Here is a 22,658-nt window from a genome sequence, read left to right as displayed (position 1 = left end):
TGAGATTGCATAATCGTCAATCGTCTTTAAAGTGTTAAATATTTTAATTACTAAACATGCATTTGAAGATGTGGAATTTTTATTAATATTCTTCACTGTCAATAATATTATGCCTGCTTCGGAAATGGGAAGCTGATTTGCAATTTCGACTACATCTGGAGCAAACAAAACCACCTACCCCTTACACCTTTACTTTTAGCTGAACCAATCTTTCATATACGCATTTTTCAAAGGTGTTACGTGATAACAACCAATTTTCTACTTTTAAGAGATTTTTTAGTGCTGGTGGCTGAGGAATAACTTTCTTATCGTTCCAAAGGGCTTGAGACCTTACTGTATTTCGTTTTATAATGTAGAAGTACACCAATTGCAGGAAACAATGATGTCTGGCATTTCAATGTCTCTAGGAAAGACATTTTTTTAAGGAAAATCCAAAAATTTTAATTTTTATACCCATTGATAATGTAAACTGAACAGGTGACTCAAGCAGTTTAAAAATAATGATTCTTCTGTGGCACTTTTGATTATTTCAAACAGTTTTGCATTTTAAAACACTTCAAGTAATTAATATATAACAAATTATACAGTCACTATAAATCATAAAATAATTTATTTTTGTTTAAAAATACAACCGACTTTGAATTCTCTAAAAAGAATGAAATAATTTCAATAAAGTAAACTTTTGTATTAGTCAAGCTCACGTATTTCAAGTCTCCCCCTATAAAAAAGTAATTTCTGGCCATATATGGCCATATCAAAATATATGTTTTTATAAAGCCATATATGGTCTTTATGGCCATATATGGAAGCAGATATGGCCAGATGTGGTTGTATCCATATATGGTTGCCCATATATGGTCATATATGTAGTCTATATATGGAATTATTGGCCATATATGGCCATACATGTTTTCTATATATGAAATGATTGTCCATATATGGCCATACGTGTTTTCTATATATGAAATTATTGCCCATATTTGGCCATAAATATCCTCCATGTATGGAATTATGGTCTATATATGGCCATATATGACTCCCAGGTATGGAATTAAATTACTCATATATGGAATAATAATTTTCCATTTATGCTCATGTAGGCTATAAATGAGTTTTTGACAATAACTGGAATTATTATAAGGAATTGTTGCCACATTTGGATTTTGTAACTGGACTCCCAAACACTTCTTATAATATATATAATATTATAAATCTTAAAGTTTGTGAGTTTGTGTATTTTCTTGTTGCTCTCGCAAGCACAAACTACTGAACTGGTTGAGTTGAAATGTGGTACAGTAAGGGGGGGCAGATAGTATAGGCATTTCTCCTTAAAGTAATTAGTAGTAAAGTAATAAAGTATCCAGAATTGAACCCAGATGACAAAATCCTGTACATACATCTATTGTACAAGTTTATTATCTGTTAGTTTATTTATCTGGTTAGTACTCCAATTTAGGCATCCAGAGTTAAAAAACTACTGTTGTTTTTAAACGGGGTTAGAATATCCATTAGTATTAGATATGTATTCTGGGAATGTTCAAATTAAACACTAATCAGTACATATGAAACATATAATCCTCGTCAGGTAACAAACATGTATACAACCATTAATCAGTGCTAATATACAATTATAACATGTTAACAGACATTATTGTGGTGCATAGGATTCATATCAAGTATTAAGTATACAAATAACTTAATTAAACTATAACAAATCAAAGAGAAACATAAAATGATTATCATGCTACACCCTAAGTGCAACAATAAACACTTTTTTGAGTAAAGTTTAATGCACTTTTTTACCATGTAAACTTAAGTAAAGTAGTTTTATGGTAAACCTATATACGATTAACATTGTAACCATTATTAGGTAAAGAATCAAGTAGTTAATTGATTCATACGGTAACCCAAAAACGATACATTTTAAGAAGAAATAACTCTTTTATGAGGTTTTGGTCAACATGTCTCCCACTGGTGTTATTGAAGATAAACTAAAACTGTATAAATTCGAATAAAATAATTAGAGGCAAAAAATCTATAACATTTCAAAAAACTTTATTTTGATATTTTAATTCTTTAAAAGGTGATAACTTAACATGGATTCATTATAAACTATGTAAAAAAAATTGATTATTTGCTATCTAAGTTATCATCAAATTAATATTATGTACAATAGTAACTGGATCCACCAAAACTCAGCTATTTAACATTCACGACAAATTACAACACCTTTTCGCATCAAAAGTGTTCAACTCTCTGGATATGTAATAAATATAATTTGATTTTCGATGCTATAAAACATTATTAAAGTAACTAGTAGTAAATGGTACGTATTTTAAAATAATGTGTTGAACAAAAATACAAACTCGACATTTACACGCATTTAGTCGTATGTAATCCGTAATATACGCATAGAGGATAAAAGAATCATTAAAAGTAGTCTGTATGGATCTAATAACGTCGACACTAAAACAAAAATGTAAAAATCGATGTAATTAACAATTATTTCGTGGTATGACTGTAGGGTTTTGGTGTCTTAATCATTTTGTATAAACTTACCCAAATAAATCGAACAGACGATGTCTGGAAACTTCTATACTATGACACAGACTCCGTAATACATTAAAATGATCACTAAACATAACAGTTAACACAGTAAATGATCGACACAGCAGAACAGCTAAGATATAATATAATGAATAAAGCTATTCAACCGCAGCCTTCTACAGACATGATAAGTTTAAACTTATTTTAAAGAAAGGTGAAAGAATTGGGGGACGATAACAACATACAGTTTGGTACACATGTAAAGTTCTCATTGGCTGTTAAACTCGTAGTTCTCAATAAAATTTTATTATTCAGAAAAGTTAAAAGTAATTAGGTACAGTTTACTTTCAGTTATATTAAGAAATGGCGTGTTTATGTATAGTATTTCATTAGTTCAATAAAAAAAAGAAGGATTAAAAACTTATCTCCGACTATGCGATATGTTTTCACGTATACAGTACTGTAAACTTCTATTAGACGGTAAATTTATGTAACATATGATGGAATCGCAATCAATTTTAACCATTGTCTTGAGCGCGAAATGAAAATTAAATGAAAAATTATTTATACTGGCAAAAGCTAGGGGCCACATGGCCCTTTCTTACACTTAACCAAGTCGGTGTATTTTTGTCTGGGTTTAACCCAAGAACGTCTATTTCGTCATATTTCATTTGTACCCTATTTAACAAAAGTAGGACTATATTCTCTGGCTGATAGTGTCAGATATTTTCCGGTGTTACTTGCCAATATTGATCGCTCTAGTGATATATTTTATATTAATAAACCGAAACTTTACTTACTCGTATAGTATCGAATCTCTATAATATCAGCAACATGCAAAGTGGTAATAATTAAAATATTAAATCGTTAAAGTAAGATCAAAATTAAATTTCGCTTTTTGTTGGGACACAAAATCACAATGAAAATTGTAAGTCGGATGATTACAGTTTTGAACCATTGCAAAATGATCACAGAATTTGGATTTTTTTATATGTGTTGTTTTAAATAATAACAAGACCTATTTTAATTTGTATATCACGTATATTATATAGTAATTTTAAACTATATTAGCACACTTTGTAAAATTAAGATATTTTACATTCCTGTAAAACTTAGATTATTTGGATCCATGTGTACAGTCGCCCTAAATGCAAAAGTGACAAAGAAACAATTATTGCATAAACATATATTTTTCTTTAGATTGAGTTTTACTTTTAAATTTGGTAGCTTTATGTCCCAGCCAGTCTTCCATAAGTATTTTAGTGATACTCCTAGTGCAGCTAATAGCTCCTAGTATAATAATTGAATCAAATATACATAAATATGCGTTTCAAACAGTTTCGAATGGCATATATCATTAAAAATGTCAGTGCAGAAATATAAAATAAATGTTATTAGTTTATTTTTCCACCTTTTGATAAAAGTTACTCAAATTTTGGGCCACAAAAAACACAGAAATTTGTGGCATTTTAAAATAATCAATCAGCCATACACCTTTTGACATAGCCTACTATAACAAAATATGAACAGCTATTGAGGACCAAAAGATTTTTTTTTTAATTTATTTTACATCTTATTTACTATTTTGTCAATGGTTATTACTTTATAGTAGTTCATTCCCTTTACTTGTAGCCACGTGTCCAAATACACATAGAGGACTACAAACTACAGCGCATAGCACAATTTGTATTGTTATGTGTTATGATTGTAATTGGTAAATTGTTTAAAAACAACGATTAACATAGAATAGATCTGTATATTACAGCCATATGCTAACACTACACTAAAGTTATGTATATATCACAGGCAAGCCCCGCTAGTACATTGTACAAATAATTCAAACTATCTTAGATCAGAACACCATAGAGTATAACCGTAAAATATATTCAGTAGAGTAATAATCCAACAGTACTTCTTCTTAGTATTTTTTGTACAGATACTTAAAAACTACTATTTTCGTCATACTGCAGCAAATACAGCTGTTTTAATGCATGCGTTGATGGACTAAAGTAGAATTTTCGCTCTCTAGGGAGTAAAAAGAGTTTTTAACCCCTAGGGAGTAAAAATCAGCTGTTGTCAACTGAGTTGTAAATTTCGATTGTAAACAATTGCATGTATCGAAAAAGAAAGCAAATTTATTGATTGTTTAATCGATTGTAGTTAATTGTGCCTTATCGCAAAATAGTTCAACATATCGACACACAATCGAAATAGACGAAATGGTTGAATCACTTACCAAACAGCTGCTTATTTTCATTAGCAAAGTAAATTGAAAACAAGCTAGAATTAGTTTTAAGAGGTTATCAAATGAAAACTGTTTTAGTTTTTTAACATAGTTTGTTTAAATTCTGGTGCAATATGACGAAAAATATAGTTTATCACAAGGGCATAAAGTGTCTTTCCAACTCCCGCTCATTCTGAGACCCCGGCTTCGCCCCGATCGTAAAACTTGAGCTCAGGGCGAAAAAAATCACTGTAGGCCCTAGTGATGAAATACACTATTACCGACGAATATTCGTAAAACTTAGAAAAGGTAACACTTTATTATGTCATGTCGTTTACAATTTTAAACTAAATATTTCCTTGCCTAGGTTAGTTATTCAATCTTTGAGCGTTATTTGTTAATTGATTTTCATTATTAATTTATATTTATGCAAATATACTTGACGGCTTGATTTGTAATGTAGATGCAGATTCGAAATCGATAGTTTTAAATTGCATATAGTTATATATACATATAGCAAGCTTTGTAAATTACCAAAGTAATCAACAGCATACACGTATATCCGAATGTGCTTTATAAAAATTACCAACACAGTAAAAGTTGACAAAACAACTGTGAGTGCTTGAGATAAAAACAGTTACTATGGCACACATAGAAATTGTCTGTAATATGTACAAACCCTAATTTATCAATTTGAGATCACACAAAACCATTTTAATTTATCGATGTACTTCCCACTAATACGTCTTTCTGTTGAACAAGTGTGTGTGAGGTTGTTTAACATACATTAAAGGATTTAAAACAGTGGAATTAATCATCATAGCAAGTTCAGCTGGTTCGTATTGATGGGATAATCATCCGAGTTATACAAAAAAATCTGCGAACTTTAAATTTTTAATTGAAAAACATACGTTTTTATAGTAACAGTGTTACTTACGGGCTGGGCTATTGATTATAACCCATGAAAATTAAAAATATCATACAATATTAATCTATTACTCAGTAAATAAATACTTGTTATTAAATTATTTACCACACTATTTATTTAAGGTGTCTTAGTTTCAACGTTTGCCAAATTATAAGAAACTCATCGAATAACAGAAAACGGAATTCACAACTCGCTTAGTATAAAATTACAATTTTATCTTTAATGAGTACTAAAATACTGTATATTTATTTATATCAACCTTTTTCATAAAAAAAAAACATGTATCACACAGTAAATTTGAAATTGTGATTAATTAAGTAAATTGGACCCTACATAAATTAGTGGTTACGGCCTGAAAACTATTTGACCGTTCATATTTCACACACTATATAAATGTTAAAATAAAATAAATGTTTCTCTATTTATTCCTCGTGTGAACGTCTTTTTACAATATTTAATAAACACAGCACAAAGTCCCGCTATTTCAATCAATCACTCAATACAGTCGTGAATTACGCATATTTTAAGATTGAAACTAAGACACTCCTCTTACAGCTAACCTTGCTCACTTGATTGTATTAAAGATGGCTTTGCAATATAATTGATTGTAAAGTAGACAAGAGTTTTAGTAGATGGCCTTAGGCCTGAGAGGCTTTCTCTCTATGTTCCTTGGCCCTCATGAAGTATGTAAGCAAGTCTATGGGCAAAGGGAACACAATAGTCGAGTTCTTCTCGGCGGAGATGGTATTGAGTGTCTGTAACAGAATAGTCTTGTTTTAGTCCAGTAAATCTGTCAAAAAAATAGGGGGTTGCTGTGCAAAAGGTCGGGTAGTTCTGATTTTTGGATATGTTGTTAGTATTGGGCCCATAACATAAAATCCAAGTTATCCACCTCGAGATACTGCCGCTCGCCGCGGGGCGTGCCACTTGTTATCGAAATATAAAAAATATGGCAATTCCTATTGTTTTTCACTCAATTTCGCGAACCGTTGATTTTACCGAAAATTTTATACTATTACATTAAAGAAGAATAAATTTGTGACAGTTTAAGCCCAACAGCAAGTATGTAGCGTAAATAATGGCCAAAATACAGACCATTAAAATAAATAAATTTTCCAAAGACGTATAAACATTGTGGTTTTTTTCAATATTTCCACAATATAGTTGTTTGAAGCAAACACCGTATTGATTTAGAGAGTATGCCAGTTTATTTGCTATTAATAGAAAATAAATGAAAGTATGAATAAAAATACCCCCACCTCAGCAAACCTGCACACTAAGCGAATTTCCATTTGCTTGATTTAATTTTTACAAACCTATTTAAATAACATTAGGTTTAACTGGTACCTAGGTTTGCTGCTACAGGGAGGGTAATATAGTATATAAATTAATTATAGTATGATAAGAAACAAATTTACCCAATTTTATAAAAATGTGTCTATAAATAAGGAAATTAACAATAATTAAAAATCTTTGCTATTGGAATAACTTGAGGTTTTTAAATTTACATTTTTAATTTTTTCCGTAACCAATAACTGTAAAAAACATTTTAATGTACTAAATTATTTGTTTTTAAGCTCTACAAAATTCTTTAATGATACAATTGTAAAATTGTATGTTTTGAGGGTTAAAAATGAAAAAAAAATATTCTTACCGGCAAAATACCTATAAAGCAACCGTTCCTACGGCCTTATCATGCCGATCATGTTTCGCGAACTCGTTTTAATAAATAAATGTACGTTTACATGATTCAATGATTTATTTAGGCCATTAAGCATAAGCAATAGGCTAAGTCACTCACAATACAAAGTAAATGATAAATAGTCCATCTCTTGATTCACAAATAAAAAAAAATGTTTGTACCAAATTCCACTAAATCGGATGATTTTTGGGAATCATCGTGCTAACGGACGATAATAACTTTTTTGGATACAGTTTAGTAAAATCTTTAGTTTTTTTTTTTTTTTTTTTTTTATACAGGGTCTCCAAAAAACTCACCTAGTTTAAAAATTTATTTGTTTATTTTACTAGATACAAACTACTGTTCAACGACTGATGCCATAGAGAAGGCTATGCTGATACATTAAATGAAAGGTAATAAAATACAAGTTATTTTAACACTATCACACCTCAATATGCGAACCATTTTTAGCCCTGCAGACATGCATTTTTATCATTAATATTTTATTATTTGTATTATAATTTATTACCAAAACTATGTTCAAGGTCAAATAGGTGTACGCAACTTATTGTCAACGTACGAAACTAAAACTTTGAAGTATACTCTACACAGCACGAAATGATTATTACTCATCCATTTGAACAATAGTATCGTGAGGTATGTTTAAAACTATGGAGTCTTTTCGGACACCCGGTATATATACATACATGTATATATATTTATATATGTTATACAAATTTTAACCAACAGTATTTTTGGCCTCTAGGAATACCAAAATGAAAAAGTAAATCGGTCCCGGGTCTAGGTCTTACCATGAGACCTACTGCAATAGCGTATTCCCTATAAGGGAAATTTGCTAATAATCAGCATATCATTTATTTTGAATGGTGTGTGTTGAGGAAACCACTATTTAATCTTTTCATCAATTTCGTTGTCTCGAGCAATGCGAGAATGGCGCATGTCAACATGTTGCTCACTGTTAATGTTCAACTGACGTAATTTTTTATAATATTTCTCAACTTCCTACAGATTTAATGAGGACGGATCATCCCAAGCGCCGATCAAGTTACAACATTTTGTCTGTTATCCCTCGTCCTCGAGTCAATCCACCAGAGCTTTTCATTGTCTTTATGAGGGCCTGTTCGATGGCCTAATCAGACCAAATTCCACACCAGAACTTGTCTGTACGTCTTGCAGTGAAATTTCCGATCTTTGTGAATTTTTGTGTTCTTCAATATAAATCCTGTATTTCAATTCATATTCAGCATGTCCTGTATAGATGGGCGCACTTGGCGTGGAAAAATTGCCCGCTGCATGGAAGATCTGTAGAGTGATTGTAATTGGAAGATCTTATTTGCCTGATCTTTCAGCCTAAATAAACTGTTAACTATGTTAAACTGTTTTATTTTGTTTTCATGTGAAAGTATTGGACCCAAAGCTTAGCTTAAATGTTTATGTACATTTGATAGCTTTGGGAAGAGTAGTTTTGCCGTTGAAGGTATATTTTGAAGGTCTGTTTTCGGCATGTAAACCTACATTTATTAAAACGAGTTAGCGAAGCATGATCAGGCCATGGGAACGGTTGCTTTATGGGTTTTTTTGTTAAGAACGAACGGTTTTTTCGAATTTTTGACCCTCAAAATATACAATTTTACAATGTATCTCTAAACCATTTTGTAGAGCTTAAAAACAAATAATTTAGTAGGGCCTACATTAAAATGTTTTTTACTGTTATTGGTTACGGAGAAAATTAAAAAATGTATATTAAAAATCATCAAGTTATTCCAATAGCAAAGATTTTTAATTATCGGTTTTTCCTTATTTATAGACACATTTTTATAAAATTGGGTAAATTTATTTGTTTCTTATCATACTATTATTATTTTATATACTACATTACCCTCCCTGTAGCAGCAAACCTAGGTACCAGTTAAACCTAATGTTATTTAAATAGGTTTGTGAAAATTAAATCAAGCAAATGGAAATTCGCTTAGTCTGCAGGTTTGCTGAGGTGGGGGTATTTTTATTTATACTTTCATTTATTTTCTATTAATAGCAAATAAACTGGCATACTCTCTAAATAAATACGGTGTTTGCTTCAAACAACTATATTGTGGAAATATTGAAAAAAACCCACAATTTTTATACGTCTTTGGAAATTCTTTTTATTTTGATGGTCTATATTTTGACCATTATTTACGCTACATACTTGCTGTTGGGCTTAAACTGTCACAAATTTATTCTTCTTTAATGTAATAGTATAAAATTTTCAGTAAAATCAACGGTTCGCGAAATTGAGTGAAAAACAATAGGAATTGCCATATTTTTTATATTTCGATAACAAGTGGCGCGCCCCGCGGCGAGCGGCAGTATCTCGAGGTGGATAACTTGGATTTTATGTTATGGGCCCAATACTAACAACATATCCAAAAATCAGAACTACCCGACCTTTTGCATACCAAAATGTCTTATTTTACTGGACTATTTAGGAAGAGTGAAGGCGAATTGTGGAAGTGGAAGTGGAGGTTGTGGGGTGTTTTGACTCCATTGCCTCCATGGCCTTGCCGAAGTAGGAAACGATATCTAACGGTAGAGGGAAGATAATGGTGGAGTTGTAGGCAGAAATTGACTTCAAGGTCTGCAACAAAAACCACTTCGCTTTACTAGAGTGCGAAAAGGGGTCTACAGGGTCTACTTAGGTCTTCTGAGCTAGATCTAAGAGGTAATGATTACGTTTGTCCTCCTATCATTTTTGACGATCTTTAGTTTTAAATTTGGATACTTTTAATTTGTTTATAGATAAATTATTGGGCTAAAGTAATTTTGGTTTTATAAACAAGTTTAAGTATAATTTGGCACCGGATGCAATGGAGTTTTTGATGGTTTATAGATTGGATTACCTATTCTTAAGTATTAAAAGGTCTCATCTGCGAGTTTCAAGTATGAGTGAGAATTTATACAGCCTACTAAATACGAGTGAACAGCCTGCGTGAAACACGTGCGTAAATATTTCTCTTCAAAACGAGTTGTTGTACAAGTGCAGCGAAATTTTCCTACGTTAGTTATTAGCTTAGGGTGAAAATATTTAGGTTTTACTGAACATGTTTACTGTGAAATACATTTATTTAATTCGCAAAACTTTAAACTTGTCAATCAGAAACAACCGGCAAGTTAACTGAAATTAGAAACCTGAAATTGTGACATTTTATTTTTATTTTAGTGCAAGAAATGTTATTGATAGGTTGTCTAATTAAATAGTGCGGTGCAGAAGAGAGTATGTGAGATTTCATGCAAACACAACGCTCCATGTCAATGTACCTGGAGATATCTCAGCTGAAGAGCTGCAGGCGAATCTCCTATTACTTCAGACGCTTCTCGGAGCGCTCTGGATGCCTTCTGCTCTCCTTCTGCAGCTATCACCTGAAACATAAGTGAAATGAAGGATTTTCATTCCTTGCATCCTGTCCATTACCGTAGAACTAGGAGAGTGCCATTACTGTATTGATCACATAGACAGACTGAGAGTGTATGTGGCAGGAACCTGAGACGATGGGGATCAATTTATCATTCCAAGATACCACTTAACTACAGAGTTCATTCAGTCGTACAGTATTAGGATTTTGACATTCAAAATCATATTATACCTCATTAATGAAGAGGGTTTTCTATTGTAAAACAGAGGGGGTGTAAAACAGGGGGGCTTCTATTGTATACGATATGGTAATTGTAATTTAATAAACGTTTAGGTTCTTTGTTAAACATTTATTGTAAGCTAACAATAAATTTGTTTATTCTTCTCGTGTGTACTCTCTTTCAAGGTGCAGTTGAGGCAAACAATAACCATGCTGGTTTCATAAAAGCAGCATTTCCTTAATGTAGGCCCTTTTTTACTTCCTTAATTTTTATCTTAAAAACCAATCTAAAAATAAATTAAATATATATTAAATATTGAAGTTAAAACGTATAACAAATATTAGGAATTTCAAATTAACTGACACTATGACCACTTAAATAATAACCCTGCCCCAGTAAACCTGCAGGCGAAACCAATTTGAATTTGTATGATTATACTTTAACCAAAATATTCCCATAAACAAGTCTAATTTATTTCCAATTTAAATAAAATTAGATTTGAGTACTTAAATTTGCTGCTGCGGGGTTAGGAAAATGTGTGCTTTGGTCAATTGTTAATAGTATTTAATGAAATCAATAAATTTTGCAACATTTTTTTCAAAATATACTGATAAATAGGCAAACTACAAAAGTTTTCTTTTCTTTCATAAGAATAACATTTAAAATGTATACATTTTACAATATACAATTTTACATTTTATAATTTTAACATTTTAAATGGGAATTTTAAATGTACAATTTTCTGTGAAATTTTCTCCGTAATATTTAATAAAATTATTTGTTAAGATCTACATGATGGCTTTAATGAAAATAAGTAATTTCCATGTTTTAAGGAAAACAATATGAAAAAAAAACTAATTGAGAAAACAAATGAAAAACTTCAATACCCCACAACACCCCATTCACATGAACCGATCTTACTGGTTCGCGAACTTATTCAAGTTTATCCAGATCCTTACATCAAATCAATCTCCTCAAATTCATAAAACTGTGACCAATATGACTCTAGTTATCATGTTAACGGACGCATATTATGCACATATATGTAAACATTTAAAAAAGGATTGTGTTTCTGACCTTTGGGAACGCCAACGGTTATAACTTATTCCCTATATGAAATCCGCTTACGAGGCAGCAGGAGTCAATAATTTTGCATTGTTGTTGACCGTCAGATGCCAGCCTAAACAATGGTTGTCCTAGCGCTGATCAGCAAAAGCATGCGTTCACGTTCAAGCATATTAATCATGCACCGTAAGCTTGATTATCGAGCAGAAAGTCTTATGTGATTCTATATTTTCCGTGTGAATTGTTTTTCGGATTGATAAAACTTTTGTTTTAGAGGTTGAACAAATCATATTTTAAGTCAATATATTTATATAGTTTGGCAAAATAATAACAATTAAAATTAAAGTAGATAACAAATCGCATCTGCAGGTTCAATGCTGTATCTTTAAAATTATATATTTTTCTACTATTTATCTTAATAAACAATGCCGTTATATGCTTCAACCATTGCCATTATGGGCAGAAAATCCAAGATGACAATCAAATTCAATTGCAATAAGAGATTTTATAATTCTGAATCTTTATTTAGCTAAAATTGACTTGTTTATGTTTTCAGTGGCCGAGATTTACACTACCTTTGCTCTAGCCTCCCTAGCAGCCTCAGCTTCCGCCGCCATCGCCCTCTGCAGCTGAACTGGTAGCCTCACGTCCTTTCTGAAACATTCAATCAATGTCTGAGTCCTTGGAGGCTAGCGGCCATTTTGGATGAATGCAAACAGCTGCTGAATAGTTATTTACCATATCAAAATATTTGTTCAAACATCAGAGTGATTGTAATTTAAATATCTAGTAAACTGTGAAATTAGAAATTTGTTTGTAGTTTTTTTTTATTATTTTACAAGTTAGGACGTCTAGGTTCCAAGGACTCTTAACTTGACTAATGCTAAAACATATTGTTTATACAGGGAACATTTTTTTCATGTTCATCTACTATTGCTGGAAAATTTTCTGTTCGATTCATAACTGTTAAATTATGCTTGTTTATTAGAGGAAAAAATCAGCAACGGGGTTGAAAAAGTGTTTAACTGTATCCAAACAAATCACTGTAACGAATAATTATTTAAAAAAAATTGAGATTATTACATTAGCTTATCTAGGTAACTTTCAATATTGAAGTGACCCAAAAAGTATCAACCTATCATCTTTTCTTTTGCTTACTTTCCCAAATATTTAACTATTCGAATGACCTAACTTGATTTTATACATTAGAAACTCACTTGCGTTTTAATACGAGAACTTTGAAAACTACAGAGCTATCAACAGGATAGATTTGCTCAATAAAAAAGTTGCATAAGGTGAACTAACTTTTAATAAAGAACTCTTAGTTTCTATAAAAAATTTCCAATTCATATTAGTCTATTTTTACAACATAATTATAACAAACTTACATTTCTACTCGCTCGACTTTGATGCCCCAGGCTTCTGTAGCATCATCCAAAGATGTCTGAAATTAGAATATCAATTTAAAGCGCTATGCCAAATCTAATTAATAAATAAATTGTTCCATTATGAATTGCTTGGATTACGCGATACTGTTATTTCCGTTTGTTCTACTAGATGACAAAATCTTAAACACATAAGAACATTATGTACATTTGAAATAATTGAAATCCAAATTTGTATGATTTGTTTCCCTGGATACTGCACCAGCATCCAAAAATAAATCACTTTTTTAGATTTATTTATTAATCATAAAGTAAGATTTTTTCCGTCATTGTGACTATAATCAAAGTATATATTTTTTTATTTCAATATAGCAGAAACATTGATTATTTTCTTGTATACACAAATATTTGATGTTTAATGATTTTCTGTTACACATAGTGAATGTATAATTCATAGTTTAATTATGACTTATTTCAAAAATCATACTATCACTTTTTAAAGACATAATTTAGTTTTTCATGTATAAATGTGTTTTTTAACAAGGTCTTTATATCGAAGTGTTTTTAGAATAGTTTTATAAAACAATTCCATTTCCAATACACCTATTCTAATAAAGCAGAGTTTTTCAAGCCAGTAAATCTTCGACTTTCATGAAGTCAAACTCCAGTTAGCGGCTTCATTCACCTCTGTTTTTATTGTTTCGGTTAGTTGAAAACTTAAAGGTCCGTGTGCCTCATTTTTCAAGGGACCATTTTTAAGTTAAGGCAGTTTTATTATAATTTAGTTTTTAACCTTTTCAAATCACTCTATCCTGCTTAATCGAGAACTATCTTGATCATCACTATCATTATTGTAAGAAGGTTTCTAAACTAGAGTCTATTTGAGTCAGAATTGTTTTAATAAGATAAATTATTAAATTGTTATTGTATGTTATGTACTCAATATGACAAAACAAACTTTAAGCCCCCCTCTACATATTACAGACGTGTCAATGTTTCAAACCAATATAAATCCTTTTATGCCCAAATAACTTACATTTTGTTTTACCAACTATCATAAAAATAAAGGAGGACGAAGTTTTCTTTCATACACGTAGTCGCGTAACTTAATCATTACACCTTTACTACTCTGCAAACAGAGTTGTCTTTTAACGCAGGAAATAAACAGCTTTGAAAACGTCCCATTTGCAGATAAAGTACATTGTAGAAAGCTTCCTCGCAGTGAAATAGTCACTTTGTTCGGTAAACATGGACCACTTGTTTTCAGCATTATATGCCTCGTATCTCACTTTTCATTGCTTTTATATGTTTTATTATTTGTTTTGCTTTTATAAGCATGAAATATGTTATGAGTAAAAAGGTTTGAAATATATATATTCAAAAAGTGGTTCAATATATCTAGAAATTAAATTAAAAATTTTCGTATGGGTAAACTTGAAATGTAGGTTTTGAAACAATGAGAAGCAGTTGAAGTAAACTGAAGCTCAAAATTACTTAGATATATCGAAAGTCATTGATTTTGTTATTCCCAGATGATAAATAAAACTATCAGAACAAACCCTTTAAGACAGAAATTAAAGAAAACTTTACTTAGTAGTTTGAGTTTAATTGGTTTTTTCAAGATGCACCCTTTGAATATACGAAAAATTGTACAGCGAAAAAAGCGTAGGCTACACCTCAAATCTTGCAAAATAAGCGTACAGGATCAAGATTTGACGGATGACGAGGGTAAGCTATGACGTCAAGAAATTTAGACAGGTGAAAAATGCGTATAACCTTTTTCCACCATGATCTTTAGGGTAAATTCTACATCTTTTTAAACCATTGAACAACATGAGTGTAACTCTAAACTAAATATAAATGTCACTTAGTTTTTCAATGTTGGAGATTCTCTAACAGTTTATATATTTAACCTGATTTCCATCACACTTTTCCCAGGGTGTGAACTGTGGCAAAATGATAGAGGTATGCTGCACTATTATTTAGGCGTGTTTCGCAGCGTGGAGCTTTGGCATTTTTTTGTTTATTTTTAACTTTTAGAGTTTTTTTTTTTTTAATACCATATATTGCCAATTGACCATATTTGATTATTACGTCTAATCTAGGCTAATACATTTATTGGATGTAGGCAAGAGCCTACAAATGTTATTGTTATGTTAGGGGTGGATGGCTGGGGTGGTGCTAATTTGTACTCATTTTTCGTTTATAATGTTTACCACTTACCCTTTGTTAAATACCACTGTTTCCCCTTGACCGCATATTTCACTGCACGTTTGATTCGTGCGGAATATGATTAAAATGCATTAAAACGTGGTTATATCACACCACTACTAATGTGTTTACATTTTGACATGACATCGGTTCCATCAATTTAGTCACGACACATTTTAAGAATATCGATGATCAACATCTCTAATCAACAGTCTATTGTACGGGTGGTTGAGGTTTATTCGGAATACACTATGAACAAAAGAAAGTGTTCATGAGACAGAGTCGAAGACCTTTTCCACTATGTGATGAGGACCTTTACATACTGTCATCGCTACCTCAACTTCTTACGTACGAGTGCTTTGTCCATGAATAGTTGGCAAAGTTTCCACTAACCTGCATGGTGTTGGAAATGGCCTCTCGGTCACTCAGTATCTCATGGAGTGGCCTGGTACCCAGCACATTCCTCAGTGTGGTCTGTGCTAGCAGTCTCGTGGAGTGATGGGCATTGGCCACGTTGGCCACTGAGATAGTAGCATTTGATACTCTGTAGTAGACCACAGCGTCCACTGAGACGGTCACACTGTCTTTGGTCAGCACCTGGGTAACAACAGTGAAAATATAAGCTACCCTGTTTAGTGGCCTATTACAAGTTCCACCCCGCCTCTTGAGTACCTTACTTGTTTACTGTTTTCAAACTTATTTTACAATTTTCGGTACCCCTTATGAATGTAAAGGGCCTCTTTTCAACAAGAGTTTGCCCATCCACATGCCTCAGATCTCTTGAAATGTTTCAAAGCAATTGTTAACACTGGTATGTAAACCTGTAATATTACCTGCTTTAGGTGAATTGTTTGTTACTTAACTGCTGATTCATCGACTCACCATTATACATTTGGTTCTGACGCTATTGGCAATTGTCGTTTTTGGAAAGGTACACAACTAAACCCTGATATCTTCACAATTCAACTGATCTAATGGATATATTTTGTTAGTTAGCATCTTGAGCAATAGGTCTATGAAAAATGACATCTGACTCTGGAATTGACCATTGTTGGAATTGAGCTAGCAACCCTCAGATATGAATCCTAGCACCACAAATTAAATTGTTGTCTATCAATTTGTGGGAGTTCTAATACTAAATAGAGAATAGGGTTCAGGTACTGATTCTTGCTTTTTAAATCACACATCCATTGATGGTGTTCAGCATCTGTAAATACTGTAATACTTTGGTTAAGTAATCTTCCTCAATATTAAAGTAAAATTACAGAGCGTCTGAAAATTATATAGTAAATTGTCCTTAAACTGTTTAAAACAAATCAATATAAAAGCCTCAATAAGGAAGAATGTCAGCGTTTTCAGTTACAACATCACCAATCTGGTATAAAGATATGCATTTTCTGGGAATTAAAGTGCAGCTGAAACTGCATGTTACAACGAAGATTGTAAAATAGAGTACGGCAATTCATGCATTTTAAGCCAAAGAACGGAATTGAAGCATTGAAATATTGAAGGTTAAAATACAAATGGTCATATGTATTTACTATTTGTTGGGATGTATTGATGAAAAAATACAACTAACGATGTTCAACAAAACTGAAATTGTTATAGAAGGGTTCATGTGTGAATGCTTTCAATCTGGCTAACTGAAGATCCATTTGCCAATATAACTGTAGTTAGTTCATGAATTTTTCAAGGTTTTCCAAGAAAAATATTATCCTTTACCGAATAAATATCCTCTTTACCTGCATAAATTCTTTTTATCAATATCAGAAACAATAGTCCACTACTTGCATGAATAAAATATGAGAACAGAAAAATTTAAATTAAAAGAAAAGCTATACCATTTTGGAAGAGAGAATTACTCAAGATGACGTCTAGTTACGTGCAAAAGAACGTCTAGTTAGAGCATTTACTCTAGTGTTAAGTCAATAGTATTGTTAAATGAGTTTATTGGCACTTCCCAAAGGTTGTCCCTCAAACATGCTGCATGCTCATCACAAAATCATGCACAGGATCGAATACGCATGGGTAATAACTGAATACAAACATAAAAATCTTCATTTCATTCATAATTTTAAATTATATTTTTATCGGCATTCATTTTTATCCTTTCTATCTAAATAATTTTGGTTGGTAAATCGAAATTTCAACCGAATGGAGTACTAATGTCTTAACACGTAAATAGTGCAAAATCCTTACCTCCTGCGGTGGCACGTCATAGGTGCGCGTGCGTAAATCGACTCTGGCGTAGTTGTCGATGCACGGCAAGATAAAGAATATTCCTGCACACACAAACAGTGCCTACTTAATCATTTTTATTTAATTTATAGATGGATTATTGAATAAAATATGTGTTACTATGCAGGGTTTCCCCCGGACCCCTTTGGATTTGTCGATTGTCTCCACGAAAACATATTTGACAATATATCGGTCGATAACGCGTTGTCGTCTACCTGAGTTTTTTAAGTGGTGTATTCCTAACTGTAAAAGATAAAAATCTGAAACTCACTACGACTGCTAATTGTGTTATAGGTCCTGATGTATCGAATGTCACGTTTTTAGGTTCCACAGTTTCAAAATTCTTGAACTTTTATACTTTCAAACTTAAATATCCAAAAATCGGTCATACAAAATGAAAATAAGTAGAATAAATTGCAGGGGTTTCATATTAAATATTAATATAACGGGACATCATTTAAACAACTACAAAGTTCCCTAATCCCTACCATACTTAGATTTCATAATATGTTTATCTCGATATAAGTAACAAACCCACCAAAGGGACTAAGTAAGTAGTTCCGAAAAACCCTACATAGAAATTTAATACATTTTTGTTGGATTTTGGTATGTATTAGGGTTTAGTATATTTAAAATGTTGTGTTTTATCAGTTTATATGATTTACTTATGTAATCTTATTTTTAACAGTGACGAAATTGATACTCTTTTGTTGTTTTTGTTACATTTCTATGTCTGTATTCAATTATCTAGGTCTACTCCAGGCAGGACTGAGTAAATAGGACGCCCTACTGGCTAGGGGTCTACTACTTGCCTCTTGGGGAGGAATGTCAAACACAGCTGTTCGAATGTCGATCTTGGCGTATTGGTCTACACATGGTAGCACGAACATTATACCTGTAGAAATTGTACGTTCACTCGCTTGAACTTGAGTGAAAACCAAGATACCTTTTTGAATTTATTGGACAGTAAGTTAATGGTTAAAGTATATGCAGACTTTCACTGCCTACTTTCATGCTGAGGTGAATACTCGTTGTCTTAAGAATTAGACCATAAGTTGTAAATCTGTATTTGAATGTCGACGCTTCGGAGTGTCTTGATGATGGAGGACTGGTTTGTCTCCGAAAGGTCGTCATTCTATTAAATGTTTAACGAAACTGTCCAAACCTTATGACAACGAATATACATCTAGCAAGTGAATTGTTTATAAGGTATCTGTAGTATAATTGGAGTGCAATGTAGTATTTACGACTCTAATTTTAAAAGGTTCACTTCTCATTGTAACTTGTGTTTGTGTATACAAATTATCAGGCCTCACTCATTTAAATGATGAAAACGGAAATACAGAGGTATACGAAAAATTCGTTGGTCTATAACATACAATTTTCCGTCCAACACTTTGGTCAACTAATAGTATATTTCGTACCAAGGGCCGAAAATGAGGTTTTGCCGGCTCGAGATAGTTTTTAAGTTCGAGACGAAGTCGAGAACTTAAATCGATCGAGAGCTGCAAAACCATTTCGGTCCGTGGTACGAACGCTATTTTTCACCACACTATACCCTATTACCACTATTCACCACTATAATAATGCACACTGATAGTCAACACAACTACAACTTTAAGGTTATGTGAAGAAATAATTTTTGAGGAATCAGCAAAAATAAAAATAAATAGTTGCTAGGCAACGGTGACAATAACACAATTCTATTGCAATGCTATAGATTTTGATTGTGTATTTAAAATGCATTCATGTTTTAAGTAAGTAAGCGGACAGCTGATTTTGCGGCCCCGGCCTGTAAAAACCTGCTCGGTCCCCAAATTACGATGACAGCTGGCATGGCCAGCAAAACGTAACTTTCAGCCAAAAATTAACGTATGTAATACAGCCAAAAACATCATAGTGTGGTGAAAAATGCATTTCATTTGAGGATGCCAAAAACAAAGACAAACAAAATCTACTTTGTTTAAGATTTAACGACTTATCTTAGAAACTGCGCCAAATGGATCGAAAACTACAAAAGTCTTTTATCAAATTAGGTTTCTTGGAAGCAATTACTGACTGTCTGCCAAAGAGAGACCCATTATTGGATCTTGCACTAGTTTAACTTGTGTTGATTGCTTTTCTAACGCTTGTAAACATGTGTTTGAGACGGCTCCAAAGTTGACAAGATTCCTAACTTTATTTGATCTCTTAACTGCCTAAAGGTAAATTAGTCTAACATAACTTAAAGCGACTATGTGTGATTTATGCGATTTATATGGCCATAGTGTGTATTTTACTGTATGTGTGCACAGTGCTTTTATTCATATCTTGAAATAAATGCATTTCTCAAACTGAAAACTCGCTTTTACCTATGTTATATATCATCGCACCACTTTCTTTCAATTTACTAATTTACTTGGTACTTTCTGGTTTCAGCTTTAAAAACCAGTTATTTGATCAATTTCAAAACAAAGCATTTGAAGTATTAATTTAGTCCTTTAACATGACATGTTTCCCTTGTTTATTGGAAACTTCTATACAGAATATTATTACTTGGTTATACAAATATAAACATAGTAAGAGCAAAATAAGTTAAACAAAAAATAAACTTTACTGTTGTTGTTTTGTTCAATTGTTTTGAAACCTGAGTTTCTTGAGCTTAACTACAGGTGGCACACAAAAACCAAGTAAACTGTTTGGTAAGTTGTTGACATACACTACACTATGGTGGTCTAAGCTAATTCATTGTTGTTTGCTCTCTTTGATGTTCAATCTACCTTCTCATCTTGTGTCATCAAATGTCTATACTGCGCTGCAAAACTAACTCTTAGATAAGGACAAAGACATGCTTGCTTAATACCGTAAACAGATATATTTGACACAATAATTTTACTTAAACCTTGAAAAGAAAGAAGAGTTTGCAAGTTTGAAGAAGATATACAATACATTTTATGGAAAATATTAACATTATTTTTTTACTGAACCGGCATCATATTTGATTAATTTGTATGGTCAATTTCTACATAAATGTTAACTAATAAATTAGGAGAAGAACTGAGTAGGAGACGAAATGCTCTGAAACTGTACGTATTATGAGGATAAAACTATAAAAGACCATTTTGTTTTCGTGTGGAGACCTCGACTAACCAATTGCGAACCACAGATGTTCAATAGACCCATTGGCTTATGCAAAGATTTATGTAATTAGCAAGACAAATAATTAATGGCTTCTTTGCTTGAGATAATTTATGATACGCAACTAGTGTTTTATAGACAAACAAAAAGTATAGTTTCATTTACTTATCAAGACCGTGACGTACCTTGTGCACTTATTTTAAACTCAATTAAAATACACGGTGATTTACCTACTAAGAAATACTAATGCTAGCCATTTCTTTGGTAGCTAGGGGCAATTATTTTAAGTCCAATTATTAAAGACAACTGGGTTAACTTTTAAACCATTAAAAATCTACTGTATCCCTTTGGGGGTACGAAAAAAGTAAAAAATATATGACCTACTGACAGTTACGCAAAACCTATAACCAATCAGCCACCAATATATGTATATTTATGATTGGTTGTGACAAAAAAATTCTGGTTAAATCTATATTACTATCTTTAATAAGTGTTACACCAACCATACTAACACGCTTTCGAAGAGTAAAGAAAACGTTAAAATCTTAGCATGACCTAAATCGTTAACTTGTTTCATGATGCCAAGCCCTAATAAAGTTAAAAGTAATATTCTTCATATATTCCTTACTTAACTATTCAATAGGTATTAAGTATTTAAAGGAAAAAAAATAAAAATGTTACCTGGGCCTTTGGCACCTCCGGAGACGAGTCTGCCCAGCCTGAATATCACCGCCCTCTCGTACTCTTGTACCACCTAGAAAAGATCCAACCATTTAATGAATTTTAATATCTTGAATCGTTGGCAATAAGATTAAATAAGGCTTATTGTAAACTGTAGAACGATCTGTAAAAACTAACAGTATCAAAATCATTAGAAAAATAATTTGAGTTTAATGTTTAGTCTCTACTGAGAGGCTTCTTATAAAAATAATCAGCTGGCCCAAACAGATGGATTGTTGTCTACCCAGGTATCAAATGCTCACTGTACAAGTCAATCAACTAACCATGCCTTTCAACTGATTATGTGCTTCTAATTCATTAGTTTTAGAATAGCCTTCTTCTCATCCTATTATTATATCTGAAGGTGATATCTGTAAGTGCGTGTGATCTTCGGATCGTTTAGGTGAGCCAAATACAGAAATGCTTCTCTGTATTTTTTCATACATATTATGATTACTACTTAACTGATTTATTTAATATCTATATAGTAACTATATAGCATTGCTCGTGGTGTTAAATTCGTAGGGGACTTAAAAAAGTAAACATAGGCCTACTGAATGTACAATTGTCCATGATATTATAAAGTACAGTCTAAAATATGTAATAAAACAAATTATACAGGTGGACTGCTTTCCTTCTAAGGCTTCATTCATTACTGTATTTTATTTCCGACTTAGAGTCAATATATAACACGATTAATTTGTTTTCTAAATTCATATGTTATTTTGCGGTGCATTGAGCCGCACGGGTTCACTAGTAAATGTATAATACAATTTTATCATGCTCACGTATTGGTTCTATTTCCAATGTTTCGTCTCTGAAAAACATTGTTGGCCTAAATAAAATCGCATTACTGATACAGGAAAAGATTACCAAAATGAAAATTCAGCATTAAAAAATAGTATTATT

The 22,658-nt window shown here is 32.0% G+C and overlaps 1 protein-coding gene across 1 annotated transcript in view; it reads right to left on the bottom strand.

Moving 5' to 3' along the window:
• Positions 1-1,583: 1,583 nt before the first annotated feature.
• LOC129004809 (band 7 protein AGAP004871-like) overlaps positions 1,584-22,658 on the bottom strand; it is a 30,655-nt gene continuing 9,580 nt past the window's right edge. Inside the window, exons 3-9 of the mRNA XM_054433452.1 lie at positions 21,711-21,783; positions 17,874-17,956; positions 16,068-16,271; positions 13,467-13,522; positions 12,654-12,732; positions 10,699-10,800; positions 1,584-6,454 (exon numbers count right to left, since the gene is read on the bottom strand). Coding sequence (XP_054289427.1) covers positions 6,338-6,454; positions 10,699-10,800; positions 12,654-12,732; positions 13,467-13,522; positions 16,068-16,271; positions 17,874-17,956; positions 21,711-21,783 — 714 coding nt within the window. The 3' untranslated portion in view covers positions 1,584-6,337. The remainder of the gene's footprint in view (positions 6,455-10,698; positions 10,801-12,653; positions 12,733-13,466; positions 13,523-16,067; positions 16,272-17,873; positions 17,957-21,710; positions 21,784-22,658) is intronic.

This window comes from Macrosteles quadrilineatus, unplaced genomic scaffold (assembly GCF_028750875.1).
Source record: "Macrosteles quadrilineatus isolate MER2022 unplaced genomic scaffold, UCM_ALF_1.0 Scaffold_11__1_contigs__length_5352618, whole genome shotgun sequence".
NCBI classification, from domain to species: domain Eukaryota; kingdom Metazoa; phylum Arthropoda; class Insecta; order Hemiptera; family Cicadellidae; genus Macrosteles; species Macrosteles quadrilineatus.
The sequence above is the reverse complement of the archived record's forward strand: the minus strand, read 5'-3'. Positions and strand labels throughout refer to the sequence as shown.